The sequence below is a fragment of the Dermochelys coriacea genome, chromosome 3 (genome assembly GCF_009764565.3).
Source record: "Dermochelys coriacea isolate rDerCor1 chromosome 3, rDerCor1.pri.v4, whole genome shotgun sequence".
NCBI lineage: Eukaryota > Metazoa > Chordata > Testudines > Dermochelyidae > Dermochelys > Dermochelys coriacea.
Genome location: NC_050070.1, coordinates 17,822,491 through 17,841,679, shown reverse-complemented (window position 1 = coordinate 17,841,679; position 19,189 = coordinate 17,822,491). Strand labels below are relative to the sequence as shown.

The 19,189-nt window shown below is 41.0% G+C and overlaps 1 protein-coding gene and 2 long non-coding RNA genes across 10 annotated transcripts in view; 1 reads left to right on the top strand and 2 right to left on the bottom strand.

The window, feature by feature from the left end:
* Window positions 1–159: 159 nt before the first annotated feature.
* LOC122459203 lies at window positions 160–18,531 on the bottom strand. Its single transcript, XR_006279722.1, has 4 exons — window positions 18,520–18,531; window positions 16,326–16,327; window positions 2,880–2,920; window positions 160–2,642 (listed from the first exon to the last, which is right to left on the bottom strand). It is a non-coding gene; the product is annotated as an uncharacterized LOC122459203 (long non-coding RNA).
* The window catches only part of MFSD2B (major facilitator superfamily domain containing 2B), a 65,280-nt gene continuing 49,168 nt past the window's right edge, over window positions 3,078–19,189 (top strand). Inside the window, exons 1-4 of one of the 8 annotated variants that reach the window (XM_038393881.2) lie at window positions 4,142–4,481; window positions 11,070–11,125; window positions 12,140–12,265; window positions 15,110–15,234. In XM_038393881.2, the coding sequence (XP_038249809.1) occupies window positions 11,108–11,125; window positions 12,140–12,265; window positions 15,110–15,234 (269 nt within the window). In that variant the 5' untranslated portion in view covers window positions 4,142–4,481; window positions 11,070–11,107. Of the gene's footprint in view, window positions 3,209–4,141; window positions 5,137–11,069; window positions 11,126–12,139; window positions 12,266–15,109; window positions 15,235–19,189 lie in introns of those variants that run through there. The other 7 variants (XM_043510179.1, XM_043510182.1, XM_043510178.1 and 4 more) reach the window with 7 other exon arrangements.
* On the bottom strand, window positions 5,133–6,684 carry LOC122459206. The gene is made up of 2 exons (XR_006279726.1): window positions 6,486–6,684; window positions 5,133–5,540 (listed from the first exon to the last, which is right to left on the bottom strand). It is a non-coding gene; the product is annotated as an uncharacterized LOC122459206 (long non-coding RNA).

The window sequence follows — 19,189 nt, the reverse complement described above, 5'->3', positions numbered from 1 at the left end:
TGACAGGTGTGCTTTGAACTACATGTGCCATTAGCTGCGTAATCTGTTTTGACACATGTAAGACATAAGCATGACACCCAATAATTTTAACAGTAGACTAAAGATGAAATATATAATATAATATAATAATAATTAATACATTAAATGATTAATTACAGAGAAATATATAATGAAAATACAAACTTCCATCTATGCCAAATTGCCAGATATGGGCACAGTTAATTTTGCACATGTAAGTCTTCCAATAACATTTTAAAACCCTTATTTAGCAATAAAGCGGTTTCCTTCTCCTCTTTTCATTTGTATGTTCTTTACATCAATCCTCACTTTCTGTTTAAGTTTGATTTATTTTGCAATGTATAAAATATGCCTATTGTCGTGCTTTTAATTCATGTCCCCATGGCCAGTTACAATTAATATGCTATAAAATTCCTGTTGAGAAACCAATATAAGGACTGTAGATTTTTGCATACAATTTTGTTAGACAGCTTGCATGAATCATTAAGTTCAGCAGTGTGTGGATTTGTGAATGTAGCCATAAAAGTCCATTAGATGTGATTTTTTCCTGGACCCTTCAATGAAGAGTAACTGGTTTGGTTTTGTGTTGCATTCAAAAGGGGAAATTGTTTGGTTTAATACTTGTATTCACTACAGTTAAGTGAGAGGGTTTGTTTTTTGGGAAATATACAATTACAGCACTGCAGTGACCTTAGTTCTGCATAAATCCAAGAATTTTTGAGACCTGGCTGACTTGCTTGTTTTGTACATCACTCATACTGAGGTATGGGTGAAGCTGTCCAGACAATGTGCGTGGTATGGTTTTGAAATTTAGCTTTGCAATACTCATTCAAGGGAGAGACAAGTTCAAAAAATGTATCTTTAAAAATTACCACTTTTTTTTTACAAATTTATTTTGCACCACTTAACAAAATTATTTTTCATTCAGCTTGGATAACACAAATGTACAGCTCAGTTTTGCTTACTGTTAATTTCACTTGCTGACTCCTGTTAGCACAGCACATGGAATGTTCTGTTGCAAGCATTCTCTTTTTGACTGTGATGCTAGTAAGGGTTCTAAAACCACTCTCCTTTTCATTTTCTAACAAAATGGAAGTTTGGGTGCAAAACATCCTAATAATTCCAATCCTGGTAGGAACTGTGCAAATAAATCAGGTACGCTCCTTTTAAAATAAAAAAGTGAGTACAGTAGACACCTACAGTGGTAATCTGACTTCTAATTTGCAGAACTGCCTCTAAAATGGGGGATTCTAAAATTCAGTGCATTTGAATCTCTACTATAAAGCTATAGGTATAGGAAAATACATGCATTTGATCATAAAAGGTGGAATGTTCTGTTAAATAGAATGTGCATGACACCTCTAAATAGCAGTATCCTGCTCCTGCATGTGTATATGAAATATCTTTTATTGTACCACCTTCCATTAGTGAAAGAGACAAGTTTCTGAGCTACACAGAGTTCTCCAGGTTTAGGAAAGGAGTTATATATGCAATGTAGACATTTAGTAAGAGTTAGTGCAACACAATTGAAGTACACAAAATCAGATTAAACATAGGCAGTTGTTCTTTCCAAAAACATGCTAGTAGGGTAAGGAGCACTATATTATTACTACAGTGCAATATTTGTTCACTTTTATGCTACCACTCCCTACAAAGACTAGAGTATCTCTCTTTGGTTCTGGGCTTTGTGGTGGATTATAATCTGCATTTTTTTAAAACAATTATTGTGGCTGCAGTTGCAAAAAATACTTTAAATAGTACAAGTGCTATGGTGGTTTGTGAATCCAAAGCCTTACCATAATTTAGAAAGTCAAAATAGCCTAGAGCAAAATGACTGAAAGATACTCTAACCTCCAACAAAGGTACAATTTAAGCAAGAAACTGAAAATGAGGTTAGACACCTGCATTTGTGTATTATTCCTCTGCTTCTGTATTTAAACACCTGGAAACTCTAAAACTAAATTAGAAATTGCTTTATGTGCTGGGTTAAAAAAAATTTTTTTTAAAGGGGGCCCTCCGCTTTTGCTCAGTTTAGCCTGTTTCTAGAACAACATTTGGATTAATGTTAACAAGTAAGAAACACTGGTGGAGTGGTGTTATAAATCTCCACTGCAAGGCATTTTAAGGGCCTGATCCAAAGCCCATTGAAAAAACTTCTGATGCCCTCAATGGATTTTGAACCAGACTCTAAATATGAAACTGAAATTGTAGCCTAAACTTGAGTGGGTGAATGAAAAATAAATCATGCTGGACTGTCTAGGTAATTCTTTGAAAGGCCTAGTTCTTTAGATAATGAAAGTTTGCTGCTACACGTATTTTTGGCAACATAGGTTGCAGAGGGGTTGAATAGCAAAAATTATTGCTTAGTTTTCTGACTGTTCTGAAGCCAGGGAGCCCCTGTTTAGAGAATTCAATTAAATAATTACTGTAGTTGAGCTGTTAATCAGTCTGGCCAGCAGGTGCTGCACATGTGGGCTGGTTTATAAACCTTTCGGGGGGGGAATAAGTCCCTATTTTATTAATTCTAAAAAAGAAGGGGTGAAAAAGTGAGTCTTACGCTGCATCTGCAACCTGAAGTTCTTTCAAAATAACTAATCCACTCCACGGCTCCAGTTGAAGGAACGCTTTGCTGATCAAAAAGAAAAGGAGGACTTGTGGCACCTTAGAGACTAACAAATTTATTAGAGCATAAGCTTTCGTGAGCTACAGCTCACTTCATCGGATGCATTTGGTGGAAAAACGTTTCAGTGAGCTGTAGCTCACGAAAGCTTATGCTCTGATAAATGTGTTAGTCTCTAAGGTGCCACAAGTCCTCCTTTTCTTTCTGCGAATACAGACTAACACGGCTGCTACTCTGAAACCTTTGCTAATCAGTACATTTAGTTTCATGCCTAAAGCAAAACTGGTTATAGGAAAATATGTTGTATAGAAACAAAATAAGTAACTCGAAAATCACCCCCTACCCTAGGATTAATAGCGCTGACGGGGCGCGAAAACACCCATGCCAAGTTTCAGCCTTCGGGGACTATTTTTGATGGGCCAGTTGCTCGAAAACAGTTGTGCCGACAGACATCTGCGGTGTTCGAGCCAACGAAAACGCCACCTTGTAATTAACAATCGTGCCGTTGGATGTGCTGGTTATTTATAAAGGCACACCTTGCAGGCGTTTGTTCTTCTGTCCACTCCCAAGGTAGGTATGGGTCTGACCTGGATCTTAAATTATTTTAGAAATAGGATCCTGAGAATTTTAAAACAAGAATAGAGCTCTGCAGGGGGTCGCCTGAAGCCCAAGTATCATACTCTATAGAATAACCGCGAGTTAGTATTTGAAACTAAATTAATTTAAACTACACGCGGGGGGGGGGGGGTAAGGGGACCTGGGCATGGTTACTCTCCAAGCCTTAGTTCCAGAGCAATGTAACCTTGACTTCTGGCATGTCTGGGGCTGAGCTACAGCCACCAGGCAGGGGCCCGTTCTCTCAGCAAAGGGCCTTTCGCGTGGGGCGATTCTAAAACTTGTACTTAAAGAGGGGGCGAAATTGAAATGCACGGTCATGCAACCCTCACTTTGTCCGCTCTTGACAGCACTGGAGTCGGGAAAGGCGTTAGCATTTCACAGCTGTGGCCCCGTCCATGGGACTGCATAGGAAATGCTGACGCTGTGCAGTCCGGGGCTCTGTGCAATGTATCCAGCGCTGTGACGCCTCCTGCATGGATCTTGCCTCGCTCCAGTAAAATGAAGTCTGGCTTTTCATTTGGCAAGGTGTTCGGAGAGAGGTTCCCCCCCACCCCCACCCCGCAAAGGCGAAGAACAACATAACGCCCGCTCCCCGTGGGTCAGGGTTTGCAGCGCTGCTGGGGAAAGTGTCCAAACAACGTGTGTTGCTACCTGCCCTGCCCTGTGCTAAGAGATGCAACCTGGTGGGCATCTTACAGGGAAACGACTCGGTGCATGCCGGGCAGGTGGAGGCGCCCTCCCAGCTCTGCCTCATCTGATCACGGGCTGGGGGGTGGTTGGAGACCTTTGCACTGGGGTTGCAGCAGCTCCTCCTCCTTCCCGCGCCCGGAGCATGCTGCTGGGGACCGGAGTGCACCCAGCGCCTGCACTGAGCCCCGGGGGTGACCCTGCAGGGAGTCCTGCTCTCCAGCCAGTGGCAGAGGAAGAGCCGCAAGCACAGAGGCTCCCGGGGGAGCTGCGGCCCTTCGCTGCTTCTCCCGCGCCCCAGATGGCTGGGGAGGGGCCCCGGGCCGCTACGAGCTCGGCCCGGCCCCGCCCCCCAGGCTGACAGGGGCTGAAAAGCCCCGCGGCGGCCTGCTTGCGGGGGGGGGGCGGCTGGGGCATGGCTGGTGCCGGAGGGGACACCCCGCAGCAGGGGAACGGGCCTGGGAAAGCAGCGCCGAAGGCCGCCCTTCTCCCAGAGGAGCCGCCGCAGGAACAAGCGCTCGGGCGCTCAGCAGCGGAGGTGAGCGGCTGTGCCCTGCCCGTCGGGCCCCCGGCGTCGCCCCTGGGGGCTGCTGGGCTTGCAGCGCTCTGACCTCTTTTGCTCCAGGCCCTCTCCCCCCACCTGCGTCTGAACGAGTTCGCCAGGGATCTGCCCGAGCCTCTTCCTCAGCGTGTCCTAGAAATAATCCATGCGCTCCGGCTAGCGGGGGGCTGGCGGGCTCGGATGGTTTGAGATGCTCGAGTGGCTTCCAGGGATCATCCTCTTCGGTGGCCTCCCGCCCGGTGCAATGTGAACGAAAACCTCAGATCCGCAATGAACGGGGACTTTCCACCCCCCCCCCCGCACCCCTCCCAATGCAACTGTATTACTTTCCCTGAATTCCTGTCGCTCCAAGAATAAACGTCTTGTGTAGCAGCTTCTGAGGCTGCACCGCTTTGGGGGAATCCGAAACACTAAATGCTGCTTTTATTGAAAACTTGCTCACCAAACAGAAAGCAGAATTGGAGTGGTTTCTATGGCAGAGATGTTTTATCCACTGGGACTTGGGGAAACAGGCTAGGTAGATATGTATGTATTTGTATGGATCATATCTCCCCAAATGCTGGATGTTTTCAGTGTTTGCAGTGTTGTAGCAGTGTTTGTCCCAGGATATGAGCTAGATAAGATGAATGAGGTAATATCTTTTATTGGACCCCGTTGGTGAAAAGGAAAGCTTTTAAGGTACACAGAGCTCTTCTTCAGATATTTTCAAAGTGTTTCCACAGAAATTCTTCACCCTTATTCCTTAATGTTGTGCTGTGCTCAGGATATCTTTTTTCAGGAGCAAAGTGCCCAGTGTATCTCACTGCTTGGTTATAGTCTTGGGGGAAATGGAGTAATTCTTCATCCATCTTCTTTGTGAGCACATTTCCCTTGTAACAGAGCAAGAGTCACAGACTGAAGAGTGGAATTTTGGGGGGAACCCCTTTACTATGTTGTTTGTAGCATATGACTGGAGAAGAGTGTGTTGAGAGATCTAACAAGATTCCAGGAAGTATTTGTATCTTCCTAGAATGCAGTTTTCCAGGGAGGCAATAGCTATAAAAGAAGATGAATATTTATGTTTAAATTGCTACATGTGTGCATTTGTCTGTATAGACATGAGCATGTGCATTCAGTTTAAAAATGGGACTATTGTTCCATTAATGGCGTGAGAAAATTAAGCACACAAATTGGGAAATGCAGTTAAAACTGAAATATCAACCTTTCTACATAGAAGATCGCAGGGTTAAAATGTCATCATTAATATATATCCAGTAATACATTATAAACTGGAATCTGATAGGTAGCACCATATACTGCTTTGTAATATGCCATATCCAGACTAAAAAAACAACTTTTTACAAGGGAAAATATCAAATTGGAATAAACCATCCCTTTAATTTCTGCAAATTCATCTGCAGAGTTAAATACATGTTGAGAGACAGGGTGGGGGAGAACCATTATACTGGGAAAGTTTCTCATCATGTGTTGAATCAGATAAACCTTGACTTAAACTATCTTAAAGTCTCAGCTGCTGTTATCCCTTCCCATTTCTCTTAAACCACTATTGGTTTCGTTCTGGACCTGCTTGATAAAGAAGAGCTTCTGACAAAATGTGTGTTCACCCAGCCACAGTCCATCCAGCAACTGAAATGTCTTCTTCCAGTTGCACAGGATTGCTTTTGCTAGTTGTCTTCTGTACCCACGAACACTTATTAATAGTATTCTATTCAGTTTCAGTTCATATTAATGAAGGAAGAAAAATTCCCAAGAAAATGAGATGTATGTATTCAGTTACAAGATTAAAGACTATTATATATTAGATTTCAGAGTAGCAGCCGTGTTAGTCTGTATTCGCAAAAAGAAAAGGAGTACTTGTGGCAAATCCGATGAAGTGAGCTGTAGCTCACAAAAGCTTATGCTAAAATAAATGTGTTTAGTCTCTAAGGTGCCACAAGTACTCCTTTTCTTTTTATATATTAGAGAGACTTTCAAACTTACCTGAATTAAAAAACATCCACCATTGATCCACCATTCTACTTCAGAAGTGGAAGCACTCATTTTCTGTTAAAACTTCTTGCTTTACCTTAGATTCATAGATCTCCTGGCCAGAAAGGACCATTGTGATAATTTAGTCTGACCTGCTGTAAAAAACACAGGCCATAGAACTTCCCTAAAATACTTCCAAAGTGTATCTTTTAGAAAAAACATCCTATCTTCATATAACAATTGTCAGTTATGGGGAATCCACCATGACCCTTGGTAAATTGTTCCAATGGTTAATTATTCTCATTGTTAAACATTTACTCATTATTTCCAATTTGAATTTGCCTGGCTTCAACTTAGATATGTGTGATTGTTTCATTATTGTACTTTGTACAGTTTTTAACTGTACTGTAGTAAGTGCAGGGTTTCAAAGCGGATCTGAAGATAATAAGGAAAGAGGCTCAATCTTTCTTGCCTTAGTCCTCTTCCCCCCCCCTCCCATTTTTAAAAATAAATCTTCAGGCTGGAGCTTTCTCTCCCTTCGCCCTTCTTCTGAAACAATTTGTAGAAGCAACTTGAGACTTAAATAATTTTGTTCAAATACAACTTAAAAAAATCTCTCAAAGCAAGCCAGACTTTCTTTCAATCCAGAGAAGCATGAATGAAGAATGAACTTGCTGAATGGCTAATTCTCCTGTTTAAAAACATTGGGTTTATGAGCTACTATGGTTACTTGTATTACAGCTGTGCCTAAAGGCTCCATATTGAATTAGAGCCCTATTGTGCTAAGCAGTGCACAAACTCATAGAAAGTGTTCCTCTTCTGAAGAGCCCAGAGTTTAATTTTTGAGATAGGAAGCAATGAGTGGTTGGCATTTACAAACAGAAGGTGAGAAAGGGAAGGAAGGATGAGAGTAATGTTGATTTAAAATCGTGCTTACAAACCTTTGTAACAGAATCTCCCGTAGATCTGGATTGCAAGCTTGACACCCTTTTATCATGTTGATTTATGCCTTGGGTGTGAGCAGGCTCAGTGATGGTGAGGGGAAAGGGCCAAACCTAACCTGGGATTCTCTTGCAATACATGATCTGTGTTCAGCAATGCCAGAGTAATTAGAAACCTTTTTGGGTGCAATTCATCAGAGCCTACCACTAATGTCACAGCCCAGTCTGGCAAAACAAATACAAGGAGAAATTGGGACTACATGCCTCTGAGGCGGAGCGCAGTTTAAAATGCTGACAACAAAAAACTGAGACAAGGATAGCACTTAATTCCTGGAGACCAGTGGGTCACTGTGTTAGGCACCATGTGACAAATAACTGAAACTTGGTCCCAGCCTGTTACATCTTGCAATCTAAGTTTAAGATGAGTCAGTAGGTGGATATAATAGATAGGGGTCGGGCATAAGATAACAGTGAGACAATTATCAATAGTGTAATAAGCAGTGGTCAAGCACTGTCTAATCACTGTCAAGTATTTGGCAGGTGGCCCAACATAGGTGACTTTAAAGAAGGATAATGCAGTGGCCTGGTGCATTTTTGCAGGGAGCTCCTTCTCTGCACACAGCCAGTATGGAAAAAGTGTGAAAGTGCATGTTGAAACATTTTCAAATGGGCAATCAAGTGTGGAATCTTGCAGTTTATCCTTATATTTAAAAGGCAATATTAAAAAAATCCAGCTTTCTGGATGTCCTGTAAAGACCTAGCACTCTAAGCCTTTCTACAAGAAAATGTCTAATACACTTCTTGTCCTTTATAATAACAATGTATTTGTACCATGGTAACATCTAGAGGCGTCAGCCAAGATCTGGAACCCATTGTGAGAGGCATTTGTGCAAACCCATAGTAAGACACAGTCCCTGCCTCTGTGAAATAGATAAGACACATAGGATGGGAGAAAGGAAGAATTATTGTTCCCATTTTAGAGTTAGGAGTTCTGAGACTCAAAGATTAAGTACTTTGCCTAAGGCCACTGAGGAAGTCTGGCGGAGCCCTACCCAAAAGACCATCCTTTGTCCCAGTGTAAATGCCTTGAGCTGTTCAATGTGGACATACAGTTTCAAACCTTTGCAGTGTTGAAGCATTAATGCACAACTGTATGTTCAAAGCGTCGGGGCCAATTAAATCTCTAGTGAAAAATTAAACATAAAGGGGGGGGGATTTGCACCCCAAGTATGAGACTTTCAAAAGTGTTCATCTCAGCATGCTGCTCAGAACCCTTTTTCTCCTTAACATACAACACTCTTAAAACAAAAAGAAAAGGAGTACTTGTGGCACCTTAGAGACTAACAAATTTATTAGAGCATAAGCTTTCGTGAGCTACAGCTCAATGCATCCGATGAAGTGAGCTGTAGCTCACGAAAGCTTATGCTCTAATAAATTTGTTAGTCTCTAAGGTGCCACAAGTACTCCTTTTCTTTTTGCGAATACAGACTAACACGGCTGCTACTCTGAAACTCTTAAAACAAGAAGTCTCTTGTGGGGGAAGTAGTATCCTCACTGTACAGATGGGGAAAGTAAGGCACAGAGTGCATTAGAGCAATGTTTAGAATTTAGGAATTCCCAGCCATTTACTTTAACCACTACATTCACTGTCTCCAACACCGTAGCCCCCCTTCTAAGGCTATGAGAGGCAACATAGTCTAGTTGAATGAGCACAGGAGTCAAAAGACCTGGTTCTCATCCCTGCTGAATCTTTGGCAAGTCATTTAACTTCTCTGCCTCTGTTTCCTCATCTGTCATGTGGCTTATTACTTGCAAGGACAGATGAGAATTGTTTGAGCGGAGCTTTAAACATGCAAAACTCCCTATAAGTGAGTGATATTGTACTGAATATAATCAGATTCCAGCAGCTCATTTTATTCAAGCATTGGCATACATAGCTATAAACAAAATTAGTCACAGGTGAAAGCCTCCATTAACTGCTGCTGAGACAAAAATGTTAACTTTGCTTGAAGGTGATCTGTAAGTATGCTACCCAAGCAGCCTAGCAGTTTCTAGAAGGTGAGTAGAATTTCAATGAGACTTCTAAATCAAAAAATGCAAAAGTATTGAGATCCTTAACTTTCTAGCCGTGAAGCTGACTGGAGAAATGAGAGTTGCTCACAGTCTATAAGTCTAATTTTTTTTTATTTATTGCTAATTATTTCACAATGTAATACAATTATTCTAATTTCAAGTTCTTAAATATGAACTATGGGGGACTGGAGATGCTATATCATAATTTTGAATACAGTATGTCACCTAGTCAGTGAGGTGAAGTTACTGTACGGCAAAGTCTAATAACTCAATATAAGTGAATTAATGCATTGGTCTAGTTGAATAGGGGGCTGTTGGAAAAACATGTAGGAAAGCAACACAATGGATCCTGAGAAGGAGCCTCCCAAGAAATACTTAGTGGGAAATTACAGGATGATGGACTACTTCCAGGCTCCAGCCCAGATTCACAAAACTGTTTTGCCAGTGCTGTGAGCCGACAGTTCAGAGGGCTATAAACAATAAAAAGTGATTTAGTCTCTGGGCAAGGGGGTGATGAAAAAGATTGAGCAGCTTTTAAAGGACACTCTCTCTGAAGCAGAGGGAAAGGAACCGTCTTTTAAGGGAACAGATCATGCCACCCAGATGCTAATGCTCTCTGTGTTGGAAGAGGAGAGGAGGTAGGAACCTTATACCTAACAGGATCCCCTGCTGAGGTAATCATGGTTAGCGCCTGGGGACTGCCGCTCAAGGCATGGTCGGAGAGTGGACGAATCGTATGATTCCACTCCGAGAGAGATGATAGCTTGGGGCCCAAGATGTGAAAGGTATATGTACTCAAAGAGACCCAGAGGGATCGGAGATGTAGTTAGACCAGTAGCTGTGATTTGTACATGGAGATCTTGCTCTTTATCTGTATATACATCTGACATCACTAAGAAACAAAGAACTTTCATAAAACTAATACACTTGTTTACACCTATTTATATAGAATAGTTCAAAGGAGCAAGGCCAGATCTTGAAAGATTCTGTTGGCTATTAGTTCTTTATCAGTAAGTACTCTATCACCTAATAAAAAAAAGCTGATACTTTACATTAAAAATGCTTTCAGAAATAGGTAATACATAGCAGAATAATAAAGCATTTTATTGGCATCTCATCATTTTATTATCTTGCAATGGAAGAATGAGGGTATGTACGTTCAATCCAGATATTTGGCCACAACCAAGGCAGACCTAGGATTAGCATTGCTATTGGAAAGAACTTGAAAAGAATCAACAATTTTTTAAAGAGGGATTGAATTTAACAGTTAGAATTCTCAGAAATAGTTTTAGTCAGGGTCTTAGTATGTAGCCCCCATGGTGACTGGTACTCTATACTAAGATTAGTGTGTGGATGTTTCCCACCTCTGTTTTCAGCTAACACTAATACAGTAAATTAGAGCTTTAAGAAACATTTTCCAATAATGTGGCATTTTCCCCTATGAAAACATGTTATCTTTCATCTAGTAGACTCCTAACACTTTGTCTCTGAATTTTTTTTCATAATAGGGTACAATAACTTACTATGTTTCTTGATTTTTCTGCCAGTTACTTTCAGTCTAATACGTATATTTTTTGCTTAGCACTTTTCATCCATACATCTCAAGGTGCTTCAACAAAGATGGACAAGTATCTTCAGGTAAAATTTTCAAAAGTGCCTAAGTGATTTAGGAGCATAACTCCTACTGAAAAGCAATGGGACTTAGACTCTGAAGTCACTTAGATGCTTTTCAAAACTCTCCCCATTCTGCCTATTTTTTTAACTGATGGAGTAACTGAGGCATAGAGAAGTTAAGTAACTTGCCCAAGGTCACAGCAGGGCTCACAGTATGGGGAAAAATGTTGGAGGGGCCCTGAATGTCAAGCAGCTTGCTTTAATTTAAACAGTAGTGAGAAGCAAGGGGGTCACAAGACAGAAGTCAGGTAGCCCCTAGAGGAAGTAAGGGGGCCCAGAGTTCTGCAAAACTTCCTGTAATTCAAAAACTGGACCCAGACCTTCTGAGTCTGTGTGTAGAACCTTAACTGAAAGACCAGCCCTCCTCTCTGAATATTGTCGAAGTAGAATAATATGAGAATATTTATCGATTTTTGTGGTCTGAAAGAATAGATACATACATAAGCAAAAAAAAGTTTGATATCCGATAATTACTCAACATTTTGCCATCTGAATAATTCATTCTTGGGCAGAGATAACACCGTCCCTCAGCAAGTCATCCAAGACCCAGGAGCTGCCCCATAGATAGTGTCAATACACTAGAAAGTCTGCCTGATTGCTTCTTATCGTGTGTTCATGGACTCACTGCACTTGAATGGTCCATGCTCACTTGCGGCCTCTAAGAAGTGTGTTTTTCAGAATCTGCTCACGGGAAGTCAGTGTACCTGACTCCAGTTCTGGTAACTTGGAACAGGCATTGAAAGCTGAATCACAGTGTTCAAACTTGGTTTTCTGAAGTAAGGAATAGCAGCCAATAGCCTGATTCTCAATGGTTCTGAGCACTGAAGTCAGTGAGGGTCGCTGGATGTTTAGCATCTATGAAAATGCTGATCATCAGACCACTTAAATAAGTGCCTGAATATGAGTTTAACCATAAACTTGTGAAACTTTTAATGTTTTGCATTTTCTCTTAACTTGTCTGTTCTTTTTCTGTTTCAGCTCAGACAGGAAGACAGACTCTCAGTTTGCAGCAAATTATGCTATGCAATAGGAGGCGCTCCAAACCAAGTTGCAACAAGTGCCACTGCTTTTTTCCTACAGATCTACCTGTTAGATATAGCACATGTAAGTAATGTGCAAAGTGCTTTCTGTGCTTTCTGGTTCCAACTTTGTTCAGTTACGATGTCATCACCTACTTCATTTTCCTGTATCTAATATCAAGATAATTCAACTAATATGCCTTTTAACTATATTCTGTTGTTGTTTTTAATTGTTCAGCCCCTGTTGAAACTCTTTTCAGCTTAATTACTAAATAAGTTTTGTCACTATGCTTGATAAATGTAATAGTATGGTAATGGTGCTTGATTAGCTGGTCCTTATTTGTTTAATTGTTTGTCAGTCCCACTAAATAAACATGAAGGAGCCATTTGTTCCACAGTTTCTCCAGCAAAGGTCTTAGCTCCACCTTTTCCCCCTTCCCTCAACTTTTTAGGGGTCAAATACCTCATTTTACAAGGATTACATGGAATTCTTCCCCACACAGAGGCTTGAGCCATTCCAAATCGTGGCAGTGCTGTTCCTGTGGGATTAAGAAGCCCACTATGTGAAATCTTTTATGTTCAATCTGAGCCATTTCCCAAGAAACTAACATTCAGAGTTAACCCTTTGCATCCGTCAGTTTTACCATTAGAATTCCATCCATCTAATTTACATGCATAACCTCTGTAGGTATGTATATAATCGCACACCACCTAGAAACCATGGACCAAATTCAGAATTGCTGTAAGGAGCTACGAATTGCACACTCTTACAAGCCGGTGTGAATTTGGCCCTGTTGTATTTTAATATTTGTATCATTGAATTTAGGGCCCTGGTCATGGTAAGCACTGTGCAAACATGTATTCAGAGGCAGATCCCATGCTAGAAAGTTTATCATCTCTCCAAGTTTTCCTTCACACTTTATGTGCTAGTCCAAAATCCATTTCCTTGCTATCCCTTTGTGTTTTCTGAGCAATGCCAGTGCATGAACCTTCTCATCTGAAGCTGTCTGTGTGCTCCTCATCACCATAGTATCTGAGCACCTGTATCTGTTTCTCTTTGGCTCTTTGACTGTCTCATTTCTAAATTCAGTGGAAGTTTATACCTTTTATCCCCCATCCATGCCTCTTAAATCCCTTCTCCTGCTGTTATCTAATGGAGCTGGAAAAAAGTAAATATTTTTGGTGGAAAAAAATTTTAAAAAATGACATTTTTTTTAAGTTGGGGTGAACATTTTTCAGTTTTTCCAAAGGGAAAAAACCCAAATATTTGCAAAAATTTGTAAAGAATAAAGGCCATTTTTTGATGTTGGAAAAAAGTTTGGATGGAAAATTTTCAACCAGCTCTTATTTAATATTAAACTGTTCAGTCACTATGATTTCACTCTAACATAGCTTAGGATAAATTTTGTATGAGACATGCAATGCAAATGTGTGCAGTGTCTGCCTTTAACAAATCATGCTGTATATCCTTGACATTTCAAACCGTATCCTCACTTTGTCTGTCTTTGCTCTTCCCTTCCCATTGAAACACTGAAGAGCGGAAGAATTCATAGGCAGTCTCGTTAGGCAGCTCCAATCTCAATAAAGGTTTTGTTTTTTAAAGCAATATGGCTTGAGCAAAACCGATGATATGCATGTTGAAATGTTTCAGAGTAGCAGCCGTGTTAGTCTGTATTCGCAAAAAGAAAAGGAGTACTTGTGGCACCTTAGAGACTAACAAATTTATTAGAGCATAAGCTTTCGTGAGCTACAGCTCACTTCAACCAAATGCATCCGATGAAGTGAGCTGTAGCTCACGAAAGCTTATGCTCTAATAAATTTGTTAGTCTCTAAGGTGCCACAAGTACTCCTTTTCTTTTTGCATGTTGAAATGACTCTCTAGTCACTTAGCTTGGTGGCAAGGGAATGCCAGGGTAACAAAAGCAGATCCCACCTTATGTGCCCACTGCTTTCTTCATACCCCCATGACTGTGTTGTTCTTGCACTTAGTACAGATATATGTAGGAATGACGACATCCCACATAATTAATCATAATCTGAAAAATACACATTTGCTTGGTAAATTTCTTTTTTTTTCCATTTGATTTTCTTTTTAATGTGGGAAAAGTTTAAAATGTGCTTCATTTGACCAATGTGCTCTCTTCTGTTCTTTGGCATATACTGGATTTAAAGGTAACCGTTTACATTATTCACTTGTGACCCTAGCTGCAACTGTTATTAAAAAACAAACAAACTAGATGTGTTCCAAGTCATCCAAATTAATCTCACTCAGGTTTAGCCGTAAAAAAAATTGCATACAGAAATGTTGTACAGAAAATACAGAATAAGCATTCGAAAGAAACAGTACTATTTTGGAATATTAACTCTAGTAGTCACAGTTCAGTTCTTTGTAGAAATAAGCCCATCATGCCAAAACCACTTTCACAATTAGCACCAGTTGGCACTCTTATAGGTAATCTCAGTAGAGATACTAAAGACTGAATGGACATGGGAAATGAACTATACTCTTGTCTGCTCCAGCTCAGAAGCAGAAATTTAGAAATGGGGTCTTGTGGGAGAAGCTTACCTTACCTCTGCTCCTGCAGTACCTGGTTTTATGATTAAACCACAGACTTCAGTCTCCAGTGTTGTCTGGCTGACACCTCTCCCCAGCATTATATTCACCTGTGATCTTTCTCTCTTCACCTTGCCCCCATCACACATGTTCTCTCTTGCGTAGTGCCTGTATCTCAGTGTCTAATTTGTTGTCTCCCAAGGTGCATTGATGGTGGAGGGCTATTTATTCATGATTTTTAATAGTAGTCAATGTGTGTTGTAAGTGAGCTATCACTACACTTTACTAAAACACTGAGATTCTTTCTGGAAAGTTGCTTTATGTTGTTCCATTGAATGGTGGATCTTGTTTAGAGCACTGTGTCTATACTTTCAGATTACTCCGTTTCATGCTTCTTTGGTGCTGTTCATTGGCAAAGCCTGGGGCGCAGTTACTGATCCTGTTGCTGGCTTTTTTATTAGCAAAAGTAAATGGACAAAAATTGGCCGGCTTATGCCTTGGTAAGCAGAAAAATATTTTGTTTTTTTCCCCTTTTTTTCCTCTTTCCTTTAATCCTATAATGGCTTCATTGAATTAAACCTTTTATTTTTTTTTCTTGCTTTTGCCTTTCTCAAATTAGACTGATTTTAGTATGGATAGAATTAATATGTAAAAAGCCCACTCCTGTCTGCTTCTTGTTTTCAGCTGCACATCCATAAATTACAACAAGGGGATTTCTTGGAAGCTCCGTGAAGAAACCACTCAACTGTTTAGAGATGGGCCAAAACTGGAACCTCAAATCCAAAATCCTGTTGAATTTGGGTGGGAGAGGATCTGAACCTCCAGATCTGACCAACCCCCTTTGTGGTTTTGGTTCTGAGTTGGATTCTGCATCAAAAGGGGCTTATTTTCCACTTCTGGTTCAGATACATCCAAACTGTTGGAAGACTAGTCATTTATTAGATACTTGTTTGAGCCCTCACTGTGGCACTACAAACATCTTAATGGGTTCCCACTCCTTGCATGCAGGCTTGGCTGGAGCTCACCAACTCTAACATGGTAGATCTATGGACCCAAGAGGGTATGTCTCAGGCCACCTCGCTAAGCTGCTTGCACTGCCCTAGTGGTCAGTTCCGTTCTCATCACGGGCAGTGCAGAATCTTCCCCTGAATGTCAGCATTCATCCCAGCTCAACACAAGCCAGTCCCACTGGCTGTTTCCCCACACCTCTCTGGACTCTTTCTTTACGTTTTCACTATTGGCCCCCCTAGTTAAAACATTTAATTGGAGGATGAAAATTGTCATGTTTTTTAACAAGGAAGAGGTTGGAGCTGCCAGCATTGTCGTAGTTCACAGAACTCCATTCCCCCTTTTCATACTCCCACCTCAAGCAGCTAAATGTGTGTAGCTGCAGCTCCAGCATGCTCAGGGGCTCTGGTCCTGCTTGAATTACTCTCCTCTGAAGCACACTAAAGCCCTTAGACAGCTCTCACTCTATTCTATGCATCCGATGAAGTGAGCTGTAGCTCACGAAAGCTTATGCTCTAATAAATTTGTTAGTCTCTAAGGTGCCACAAGTACTCCTTTTCTTTTTGCGAATACAGACTAACACGGCTGCTACTCTGAAACTCTATTCTGACCTTCACTAAATCTGTATGTAACAGTGAAAAGCAAGTATCACATACACTTTCCATGTGGTGTAAGGAGCGGGTAGTGTTGAACAGAAATATAAATATTACCAATGGGGGAAGGAGGGTGAAAGGTGGGAGGGTAAACTGGAAAAGGATGATGCATGTTACAGGACCCAAACACTCCCATGATGTGTTGTGGATATTTTTTCCCTTTTAAAAACAAAAGGAAACGGGATGGCTTATGGACTCTGGAGTCTTTTGCCTCTGTCGCTGATTTCAGTCTCATAGATTCAAAGATGCTACTATCAGAGTATTTGAGTTAGTGACTAGACCTGTGCAAATAACTGATTTCCCCCCAGTTCGTTGTCCAATTGGAAAATTAAAAACAAATAAATGAAAAAGAAATCCAAGTTGACCCAAAAATTGTTTTAATTTTTAATGAACTGAAAAACTTAAAAACAAATGTTTCATATTGAACAAAACGTTTAGTTTGAAGGAATTATTTTTTACCTTTTTAAAATAAAGTTGAAGTAAAATTTCAAATGAAAAATTGTTTTGAATTCAAAAATCAAAATACTTCGTTCATTCACGAGCACTAAACTCACTGTATGAAAAAAATTAAGCTAGAAAAAAATCATGATGAGGTAGAGTGCATTTTATAACCCAATCATATTAGCTGTTTTCAGAATCATTTCTCAGTTCTGTTATACCCTGTAAATACGGTCTGCTCAGGAGAAAGAATAATGTTAGAATGACTTGCAGCCTAGCATCCCATAGACTTATCAGCCCCTTGCATTAAACTCCCTAATGTACAACTTGCACTTACACTTCACTTATCTAATCAGGCCTTTAAAATACGCTTGTCAAACTGCCCTTGTTTTTCTGGAGGAATTTTTTTTAAATGTCGCATTATCAGGGAAAACTCTTTAACCCTATAACAGGGGTGGCCAATCTGAGCCTGAGAAGGAGCCATAATTTACCAATGTACATTGCCAAAGAGCCACAGTAATAAGTCAGCAGCCTCACATCAGCTCCCCCACCCTGCTTCCAGTGCCTCCCACCTACTGGCAGCCCCGCCGATTAGCGCCTCCCCCTCCCTCCCTGCACCTCCCGATCAGCTGTTTCGTGGTGTGCAGGAGGCTCTGGGAGGAGAGGGGGGAGGGCAGAGGAGAGAGGGCACGGCAGGCTCAGGGGAGGGGGCGGGAAGGAATGGAGTAGGCGCAGGGCCTGTGGCAGAGCCAGGGGTTGAGCAGTGAGCACCCCCCAGCACACTGGAAAGTCGGCGCCTGTAACTCCAGCCCCGGAGTCGGTGCCTATACAAGGAGCCGCATATTAACTTCTGAAGGGCCGCATGTGACTCTGGAGCCACAGATTGGCCACCCTTTCCCTATAATATATAGCTTTGCCCATTTACACTAATTGAAGACTTGGTATTGTTTTTCTAATTAGCTTAAAACACCTTTTCTTGGGGTTTGATTTGATTAATATTTGTAGAGTGAAATTATTACAGCCACTTAAGTTTTTAAAGTGAACTAGGGAATTATGCAAACTTCACTCCTTGCCCCATCTGACAGGTGTATTTAATAAAGGAGTAGATTTTTTTATTAGAAAAAAAGGTTAGGATTTTATTTAATACAGTAACAAGTCATCAAAGTGTTGGTAGTCTTCTTTGTACATAGTGCGATGTTTGAATGAGCAGATGCTGGGATAAAGGATACTAACACAAAATGTTACAATTAGTTTCCTTGCAGGGGGGACCACAGATAGTCTTGTGATTCATCAAGTCATTGAATCACATGCCTAACTTTAAGCATGAGTACTGAAGTAAATGGGAAAGGGAAAGTGAAGGGTAAGAAGGGGGGGGAAGAAAGACAGTTATTTTTGTGAAGTAGCACAAAAGTTTGCTGTAAGAACCAGTTTGAGTCCAATGTAATGGTAGATGTAGCTGAACAAAATCTGAACCTGCCTTGGGATGCTTCGATCACATCCTCGTTTACTGCTTCAAGAGCTGACCCAGTATGAGCAGACTGAGTTGTGACCTAGAAACCAGGAAAGGCAGAGAGTACCAGAACCTGGCTACTTTCCTTGTTACTCTACACGTTCAGCTCCCAGTGTTGCCTTTCATCCCATAGAGCAGTGTGGAAGAGCCATTGTTTTGCTGAACTATTTACATACATTATTCTTTTGTAGTCCACTTTTTCAATACACCATTGCAAAATAATTAGCTGACCCCTAATGTCAATAGGAGAAAACAGTGAGAATAGGCCTGTTGTGAAGGGATTAATCTGTTTTCTCTTTTGTTTGAATTTTTATTGTGACCTTGGTCATCTAATTACATTGTTTAATGTCTGCTTTGCAAGAATACTGGAGAACACTGCTGCTGCTGCCGGTCATGCTGTGGGGAATGAATTGCATTTGATACAACGAAATTTGAAAATAGTGTCGTTTGTCTGATAGCCTTATATTACCTTGGCTAGGCTGTTGGAGTCATTGAGAGTTTTTCCACTGACTTAAATGGGAGCAGGCTTGTCCCTATAATCGTATTTCACAGGGATGGACAAACATAGATCCTAGGCAGTGCTACAATGTAATACATGGCTGCCCCTCACCTTTATACTGTCTCCAAACAAGTGAAAAGGAGTCTATCATGCTGAAACATCAGGTCAGCGGTGAAAAGGCTAAGCTGAGAGGAGAGTTGGAGGTACCAACAGAGGGAAAAAAAAACTCTTGATAATAAAGAGGCTTGTATGGCTGTTGGTGAAGCATGTTATAAGATGTGGCCATGTGTCTTGGTTCTCACTGGTGCTTTTCAGTAAAGGTTGTGGGTTAAGTATTGACCTCGTGG